This window comes from Cydia splendana, chromosome 8 (assembly GCF_910591565.1).
Source record: "Cydia splendana chromosome 8, ilCydSple1.2, whole genome shotgun sequence".
Classification (NCBI taxonomy): domain Eukaryota; kingdom Metazoa; phylum Arthropoda; class Insecta; order Lepidoptera; family Tortricidae; genus Cydia; species Cydia splendana.
The window spans coordinates 11,183,816-11,193,388 of record NC_085967.1 but is presented as its reverse complement, the minus strand read 5'-3'; the positions used below and the strand labels follow the sequence as shown (position 1 = coordinate 11,193,388).

The 9,573-nt window shown below is 35.9% G+C and overlaps 2 protein-coding genes across 7 annotated transcripts in view; both read left to right on the top strand.

Moving 5' to 3' along the window:
• The window catches only part of LOC134793142 (F-box only protein 21-like), a 155,441-nt gene that overhangs the window by 131,915 nt on the left and 13,953 nt on the right, over positions 1-9,573 (top strand). The window lies entirely within an intron of this gene.
• LOC134792851 (cyclic AMP response element-binding protein B) lies at positions 216-9,324 on the top strand. 6 transcript variants are annotated; one of them, XM_063764271.1, is made up of 7 exons: positions 216-420; positions 737-886; positions 1,019-1,168; positions 1,329-1,491; positions 1,847-1,918; positions 4,424-4,549; positions 7,087-9,324. In XM_063764271.1, the coding sequence occupies exons 2-7, from the start codon at positions 752-754 to the stop codon at positions 7,272-7,274; spliced, it is 834 nt and encodes a 277-aa protein (XP_063620341.1). In that variant the 5' UTR covers positions 216-420; positions 737-751; the 3' UTR covers positions 7,275-9,324. The 6 variants fall into 6 exon arrangements, with proteins under 6 accessions (XP_063620341.1, XP_063620339.1, XP_063620340.1 ...); XM_063764269.1 differs by having other exon boundaries at positions 7,072-9,324; XM_063764270.1 differs by having other exon boundaries at positions 217-420; positions 7,084-9,324.

Genomic DNA, 9,573 nt, shown 5'->3' with positions numbered 1-9,573 from the left:
AATACTAGATTCATTTTGACTTCGGACCAAGACGATCGAGTCGTCCACTCCTACACTCCTAGAACTATTCCGTCCACTTTTTTTTTCTATCCTTTTGCATTTGGCAGCTATGTTTTCTTATTATTTTTAATACAGTTTTAAGTTTTTATCATATTACATCACCAAAATATATACGCTTGTGGTTTATGGTACGAAAAACTACGAAGTGAAGTTTGATATTATGATGACTTCCCGCTGTCAGTATTTACCGTAGGTGGAAAGCGCGCATGTCCTACAATTTTCGGCCATATTGTTATGACGCATACAAGATCATAGGTCTCCGCCAGTGACGAGTCTTCTCGCAGTTGACGTGGCTACTACGTACCATCCCGTTCGCCCACTCCGGACGCAGCATAGACGGTGACGAGGAATACGTAACTGGTGAGTGCTTATAATGAAGACAGAACTTGCTACCTGTCACGGTCTAAAATTTTGGTTAGCGAATATGGATATAATCCACAATAATAGATCACATGCAACCTTCTGTATGAATGCCCGAAACGTTAAATACGTCGCGTTCCTTCATGCTAATAGACGCAATAGGGAAAATTTCGCAACTATGACGCGACGAGTCCGTTTTAGGATATCGCTATAGACAGTCTTATAAGAACCAGACGGCAACGATTGATTATAAGAATATTGTGTGTACACAAGACCAAGGAAGGGATACACAGAAAGTTGACCTTGAATATTTTAGGTGGCCTTAGTTGGCATGGAGGGAATGGTGGAGGAGAACGGAACTTCTGGCGGCGCTGGTGGAGCAGACCCGCTGGCGAGTGGAGCGGGCGCGGCGGCGGGGCCCGCGCCGCACGTCGTTGCCGTCACCACCATGCAGGCGCCCGCACAGGTTTGTTGTTATCACTCATTCTGTTTATCATAAACATAAATATACCCATCCATGTTTGTTTCACACAGTACTTTGTATTATGGAAAGTCATATACTAAGAATTAGTACTAATTGTGATTGTTAAATTTACAGGTGCAATCGGTGATACAAGCAAATCAACAATCCGTGATTCAGACAGCTTCAAATATTCAATCTGTGCAGTTACCTAAAGGAAATGTTATTCTTGTCAGCAAACCAAGCTCAGTTATCCACACAACACAGGGAACTCTGCAAACATTGCAGGTAATATTTTTGTTTTTAACCTTTATTTCATTCTGGAATGTTATGATTCTAAAGTGTTTCCAAGTGACCTAATTCTTTTTTATTCTTTGTTTTTATTTCTTTTCTATTTTTAATTTTGGGTTTTGTTTGTATTAGTGTTATTGTATACATTTATTTACAGATTAAACCTGAGCCAAATACATTACTGAGCTCCCAGGGGCAATCCTGCAGTGATGACAGCTGTAGTGATGATGACAGTCCAAAAAGAAAGTATCGGGAAATGCTGACTCGGCGGCCATCATACCGGAAAATATTGAATGATCTGGGTGGAGCAGAGATTGCTGGTGAGTCACACAAATATGCTTATTCAATTTCCTTCTAGATGCTGTGGTATGTTTGCATAATTACGTATTCGGAACATTTTCCTTTTTTTATTGTGTGTTATGTATAAAGTATAAAGATTGTGCTTTTTAAGTCAGTTAAGGTAAATTTTTTGCAGCAGATTTATAAAACTTTGGGTTATGGTGAAACTTATGTCCTAAATTCAGTATCCAGATGATTGTGAAGACTTAATTAAAATGTCATACTACTCCAAGAAAAATATTCTCTATATTATTGTCCAAGTAAATAATGGATTCAAAGAAAATTTAACACAACAAAATTGCGTTCTCAAGCATATAAAGCCTGCTAACATTACAGACAATCGCATGGGGTCTAGACCAGGATGCGAGAATGAAGTGTCGCTGTCATCCTCTTTATCATTTGCGCCAGGTCAGTTAAATGTTCTGCTGCAGACTCAGTTTGTGTGCGACTTGTGTCACTAACCAGGTTCAATCATGAAATCATCTTGTCCCTGTGTGGTTGTCACCACCTGGCGTCATCACTCTATGTTTTTTCACCACACATTGGTTATTAACTATTAATTTACAACATTGCTCATATAATTCTATTTGTCAGTTTTTTATTGCATAGTCTAGTAGTAACAAGGGCTTTGGGCTACTCTCATTTGTGTGCATATTTTTCTAAACATAACTTTAAGTAGAATACTAAAACAGATATGGTTGTACTAGAGTCCTTATTTAAGTTTGGATTAATTTTAATTTGAACATAGTTGAAATTGAGTCATCTGTTAATGATATTCGAGTTGTATGTTGATCATTTGTTGATTCATCAATTCTTACAAGGCTTACTTTTGTAAGTACAATACTATGAGTACACTACTACCTTTACAAATATATGGAACTTTCTAAAGGTATTAACTTATTAAAAATTGTATGGAACACTAAAAATTGACTACCTGAACTGAAACAGAAGAAATACATTTAGTTTACACGAATTTATAGAACATGTGTTTGAATGGTTTCATTGTTCCTACTTGATTAGGGATTAGCATTTGCTAAATTTAAAAAATATTCAACAAAACAATTAAATAAATAAATAAATAAAGAATAAAGTAATCATTATTCTGTAACATATATATTTTTACACATTTATCTGCAAAACAGCACAGTATTAGCCGTAAAATTTTGAAAAAAGAAATGTTCCCAATTTTATCCCATAGTCTTGTTGAAAAGTCACCACTGCTTACATACTTTAAATAAAGGGAGGGAACAGAAGGGGAGGCGATGGTATTACAGTTTATTATACTAGCTTTTCTTTCATTTTAAATAAGGTATAAGCCAAGTTTATTTGTTTCAATAGTATAAGGAGTACGATGACGTCATCAACCGCGGCCACTGATTGTTATTCCTCGCGGTGACGTAATCCGGCACAAGTTGTGCCGGTGACGTCATACAAAAACCTCCAACTGAAAATAATGCGAGAATGTAGTAGGTATTCAAGTTATTAAATTTAACGAGTGTAAAGTAATACAGTAACTAATACAATCGACTGCAAAAATATTTGCACTACTTACATGCTCAGAAATATGTAACGGCAACTTATTTAAAAGATTCGAATTGCAAACAAAGCTAGTGTTAAGATATTTTGAGTATTGTGAGAGATGGTATATAGCAGCTGACAATCATCCATTTTATAATATACGTAGGTCAATAAAAGAATGTAGACATCAGGAGTGTCGTCCGTTTTTTTGGTGTGATGAAATTAATTGACGGATACCTCACCAAACTGCATTAGATAGGTACATAATATATGTAAAGGCACAAATGTATTCAACCCAATGAAGAGCACAATCTTTATATACCTACCAAACTCACAATTGCCATAAAAATCGTATGTGTGTAAGTAGAAGTAAGTACCTATACTTACATTGTGTTCAGAAAATACCTATAACTTATGATCGTTACAAAGTCACTAACAAATGGAGTTTCAAAGAGTTCCGTTTGTATTTCAGGTAGTATTTCAATAGGCTGTTTAATGTTTGTTTTACTAAGTGCTACATACCTATACGATTTCATGATTGGAATTTGACACGCGTGTTTGTACCGTTACCATTAAATCGAGATTAAAAATAAGGAAAATAACATGATCGTCCGATCGATGGTTTGAGATTTTCTTGTCCTATATAGTTGGAACTTTGATTTTCTTGTCCTATATTTGGTTGTAACTAATCATGAAATTATTATGTAGTTTTGTTTGTAATGTTTGAGTGAGGGATGTTTTACATGGGACGGTTATTAAACATCGAGCGAATCGCTTCGGGCTAGACATTTTTATGATCTCTGGTAACGCACTGTTGTGACAGATCTCGAGGTCAAGTTTATGGACGAGATCTAGATGTCTGGCCTTGTAGGCCTGTCGCCCATCGACATTCATATTCAAACACTTTGTAGGAGCGGCCCTGTCAACACTTTCGGCTGCTGAGGCTGATGATTTGCTGACATAGATTATTGGCATTGAACCGTAATATTGGGGCCGGCGGTAGACGCCCGGCGAGCCAGTATATTACTAACCTCAACAAATACACGGGTATAGTCAGAGATGACACTAAGACCTAACTTGCGGAATCGGTGCAGTATGTAATATTCCTTCCTAACATGTAGCAATACTGATGTCGCGCTAAGGAAAGGGCCCTAAACTTGTTCACCTCCGACAAACCTTGCGATGCGATGAGAACTAAGTTCAAAGATGATATTCCAATGTCTTACCAAGTTCGGTTGATTAGAACCAGATTAGAAGGCATAGGTACCAATTTAAGTTCCACATCCCGTCCTCTGATTGCGCGCAGTTGTTAGGAATTCTGAGATCACCAGTGAACCAAGCAATGTCATTAATGGTGTTAAGACCTGGAGTGACTGGAGCCGTGTGTTGTTGCAGTGATCCCGGCAGGCGCGCTGCAGACGGACGGCGGGCTGCACACGCTGGCGGTGTCGGGCGGCGCGGGCGGCGGCGCCATCGTCCAGTACGCCACCACCAACCAGGACGGACAGTTCTACGTGCCGGGTTAGTACCTACAACCGACACCATACGCTCGGCGCTCTGCCGTCTCACCACACTTATCGACGCGAAATGTCTTCGAGACATGTCAGTGTTGCAAGCAGAGGGCCTACCGCGAACACCGAAGTTCGCAAATTGCGGGCATCTTTCTCTTTTACTCCAATTAGGGCGTAATATAATTTGTGAACATCGGTGTTCGCGGTAGGCTCTCAGGGACCGGCCCGTTATCCCTTATAAAAAGTTTTGGATAATGTCTAGCTTACCTTATTTGCCCATCAAAACTAAATTTTAAAAGAGATTGAATGTTTTTTAAAGTTCTTAACAAAGCGCCCGTTTGATGAATTGGAATCAGGAATACTAAACACATTATCATTAGTTCACCAAATTTCTTGTATAATGGTTAACGTTTTGATACATTCCGGCTTTTGATCGATCAACTGAATTCGTTTAACCGACTCACATAGGTTGATTTGCCCGATTTAGGCGCCCAAAATTATTTTATGGTGTAAATCATTTCTAAATGGAACAAAAAATACGGAAATATGTTTTTTCTCAAAAGGCATTTATTATTTTCATAATTAAATAGAAAAATTGTAAAAAAAAACAAAAATATTTTTTAAAAAATAATTAAAAATTGACATTTAATCTGACATGCATTCTAATTACTTATACTAAGTAAACAGATGTAAAAAAGGTGTTATATTTTCTTAATTTAACAAAATAATCGTAAAAATGTTTAAAAAACAACAATAGTCACAATAAGAACAAAACTACATGCTACATTTATCGACATGCCTACATAAAATAAACAAAAATGCGTTAAGTATAAGTATAACATTAATTGTTATTAAAGATAATTAAACATTCTCATTTCTTTCACTTTCCAAACAATCCTGTTCCGGCAAATATGGTTGAGCATACAACAAAAGTTCGATTGTCTCAGACAGAAATGCTTTGCGTTAGGATGAAGTTTGTTTCATTGGTCTCAAACAACTAATGAATGTATCTGATGGCAGTAAAAGCCTATTATATACATCTAAATTATACTGCTGCCTCGAAAATTGAAATGTATATTGCGGGGTTCTGCTGGTTCTTGAGACAACTGTCCAATGGGTAATAGAGCGTCACTTTTGAGGCATCCCTTTTCCGACTTGTTTGGATAACCGATTGCGTAGCATAAACAATGATATCATCAAGTAAAATGGCACGAACTTCTTCTGTTTTTCTTCTCTTACTTCACTTCCTTAAATTCTCAAACGATTTACACGGCCGACCTGATGTGGTATGAGTCGCTACCGAAATCTCAAAAGTTCCTTCCAACCAAGACTGGTTATGGTTTAAAAATCTCTTTATTTTTTCCCTGCCTTCTGCTACATTTCATTCATGTGTGATTTAATACGTGAAAATGTATGCTTTAGATATTGTGTGTGACCTTTCCTGTCTCCATGTGATAGTATAAAATTTTCTTAATAACTATCCATATTTTCACAAAATAATGGCAAATTTTGGCCAATTATCTGCTGAAAAATAAATTCTCGAGTAAAAACTTTACTTCTCAAGGCATTAGGTAGATCTGCAAAAAGAAAAACAATGCTAAATCAAGTTTAAGATAAAAAAAAAGGTGAAAAACACGAATTTTGACAAACAACCTTTAAATGCTTTTATTTGTACCCTTATTTATGCAAATAAATATTTTTGATTGATTGATTGAAGCGTCTAAATTAAAAAGGCACGCCTAGGCACTGCTAAGTTTTTTAAGATAACAAACTTAAGTATATAGAGTAACTAACGTCGAAAAAATTAGACCTGGGACGGACTGGGAATGACGATTAAAAATCAAAATTTATGAAAAACTTAACGATTGTGCAAGGTCATGTTTAACACGGTCAAACAATAAATAATAAAAATATAGTACCATATTATACTTTTACATTGCTTCTTACCTGAATTACTAGAATCCATTAAAATCACTGTTTAAAAAACAATAGATTTTTTTTTCACATTATACGAGTAAAACTTGTTACTTTACGAGCGCTGAGAACAGAAACGTACACGATGAGCGGTAGTCAAACTTTGACCGCTTCCTGCGCTAGTTATACTTACCTATAAGGAGTAGAAGGGGTAGCATAATGACCCTGGGTTAATGGGCTATCCCTACGTGTTAATTATTTATCTCTATGTAGATTTTTGGAAAACCGACTTTTGGCCGCCTAAATCGGGCAAATCAACGTCTGTGCGACTTAGCCGGCAAATGTATCTAAAATCAGGTGCGATTTAATGCAAGCTTTGTAAAGGTCACGTCCCTCATTTACTCATATAATTTCTGCCGTTTGGGTTTCACTGAAAATGTTTCGCCATCGTCTGCGGCGTAGGTAGTTAAACCGCCTTGTCCGAGCCGAAACGAAATGAGCGACCATAGTTTTGATCTTCCTGCTTTGTTATTTTCTGATAGGGCTAATGCGATTCTGCGTCGATAAGTGTGGTAACTCCCTTATCCTAAACACGAACAAATCGTACTATCATTTTAGGTCCTATTCTAGAAGACCAGACTCGCAAGCGGGAACTCCGGTTACTGAAGAACCGCGAGGCCGCCAGGGAGTGTCGGCGCAAGAAGAAGGAGTACATCAAATGCCTGGAGAACCGGGTCGCCGTACTCGAAAACCAAAACAAGGCTCTAATAGAAGAGTTAAAGTCTCTAAAAGAACTGTACTGTCAACAAAAAACAGAATGAGGCCCAGCTGGCTAACCGGTGTGCCGCTGCCTGCTGTGAGAGCCTCGAGGAGGCACACGAGTCGGTGCTGCGCTGCATTTGGAGAGTTGTTACACTCGTGTCGGCGGCGCCGCGCTCGGCGCGCGCCCGTCCAACCTTTGTCTACACTTCGTGACGAGGCATAGGATTAATTGTAATATAAATAAAAACATGTCGAACTGTTCATTGTGAATTACGATTAAGATCTATTGGTTTAATTCGAAGTATTGTTAGATAATGATAAATGTTGGTTTTGTTAGCGACTGTTTTATAATTTACTGTTGGTTTTTTTTAAAGGAAGTCATATGTTTTAACAGTGAATGTTATTATAATTTTATGAACTATGTCATTATTACTCACGGATGATGTGGTAATGGTAACACCGTTTTACTTGAAACAATACTTTAAATTTGTATCATTCCAAGAATGATGAAATCTGTTTTAATTTTCTTAAATTATTTGATGTTTCTTGGTCAAAGTCGACTTGTGTGCCATTTTCTAAGTCGGGTGTTAATTTAAAAACCATAATATTTTCAAATATTTACTGACTCAATATTCATTGGGGGACAGTATACAACCATAATCTTACTGGAAATGACAGAAGGTGGGAGTTTTTATTAACGTCCTCTTGGAATGGTGTTATTTTATGTTAGGTCACTAATCCTGTTGGTATTTAACTATTTTCTGATTTGAGAACTATGTTTGTATAAAAACTTGCCTATTGTTGTTAATATTTAAATGTTCTTATTTACAAACATTCAATAGATTGTAATCAAATAATAGTTTACCAAAAAAGGTAAGCTTTGAATTAAGTGACATAAAATAGCGACCATACTCTCGTATGGGAATAAGTACATAGTAACGATTGATTTTGTCTCAAGTAAATAACGAATAAAATAAATCTCGTCAAGTCATGACGAGGCTGTTATAAACGACATTGGATGTTCAGGAGGATGTATAATTTGATGTATTTATTAGATTCTACTGACAAGAGAGGTCCTCTTTTCCGCCAAGCGACGTGTTTGTAACGGTCAAGCCAAAGCTTATGTTTAGTTTCTTGTGCAATAGCCATATTGCAATGTACAGTTACATCTACTGTTTCTACTACTAAATGAATAAAAATATAATGAAATGGAAAATAAAAATATGTACATTGTGTATAGATAATGTAAGATTTGTAAAGATTGTATAAAAGTTTAAATCCTTGTAATTAGGTTTATGTTATAAGTGGATACGGAGAATCATTTAACATGGATCACATTTTTGTTGAAATTAATTTGTATTATTACGGAATACCTACTTATCAGTGAGTTTCATCCTTTCAAGTTTCACGTAAGTAAATAGCAATTAGATGTAGCCGTATTAGAAGAAATATGGATTTACCTAAACTATTGACTTAATGTTATAGTTTTGTCTCCTAAGCAGATGTCTATTTTATTTATTAAATAATAATACATATTTTTACTGGCATTGCGATGAAATTTAAATAAAGCTATAAGTATGCGGTAATGAAACGAGCCAGTCAGTTGTCCAGCATGCACTTGCTCATGATACTGCTAATATATGATAAGTATATAGCCACAAGTTTTACTCGATGGAAAATGTCAATTACATTTGGTTGCTGGAGCCTAATCATATTCTGTTGAGTTGAGATGTATATTTTACTTCTACCTACTTTACCTTACATGTATCATGTATTTTTATATTTAATGATTGTTTTAACAAGTAAAAATGTAATAAACATTGTGTTCCCCGCCATGATTGAGGTAAATACACGATCACGCTTCTTTTGTGAAAAAGGTAGATATATATTACGATGTAATCCTATTTTTTTATTTTAAATAGATTCTTATTAAGATTTTAAATCTGTTACTTAAATGTTACATAATCGATCATGGCAAGTGATCATAAGTTTATTAGACATTGTGGAAAGTGCCTTTAAAATTAGAATGAATAAAGTTTATACCAACATAGCTTTTTATGTTAACTTAATGCTATTTATAAATATCAATAATATTAATTGTTTGATGTATTACTATGTTTTTTCTTTATTTTCATTTAAAACCTAGAGCTTAACGGATTGGTGCGTCTATTACTGTTTAGATATGTTCAATACTAACACGAAACTACTCCACCTTTATTATTACACAATATTTATACTAGTTTGGTAGAGTAAACATACGTTATGACTTATGAGGTTTCGGTGCTTAGCACACTGGATCCGATTCGCACGTCGCTCCGATGTTTGAGCGTGACAACGCTATGCGCATATTATAGCGAC

Bases quoted from the DNA above. Each gene is read 5' to 3' on its own strand.
- LOC134792851 (XM_063764269.1), top strand. From the start codon at position 752: ATGGAGGGAATGGTGGAGGAGAACGGAACTTCTGGCGGCGCTGGTGGA. The intron at 887-1,018 runs GTTTGTTGTTAT...TTAAATTTACAG, and splicing joins CCATGCAGGCGCCCGCACAG to GTGCAATCGGTGATACAAGC. The intron at 1,169-1,328 runs GTAATATTTTTG...ATTTATTTACAG, and splicing joins GAACTCTGCAAACATTGCAG to ATTAAACCTGAGCCAAATAC.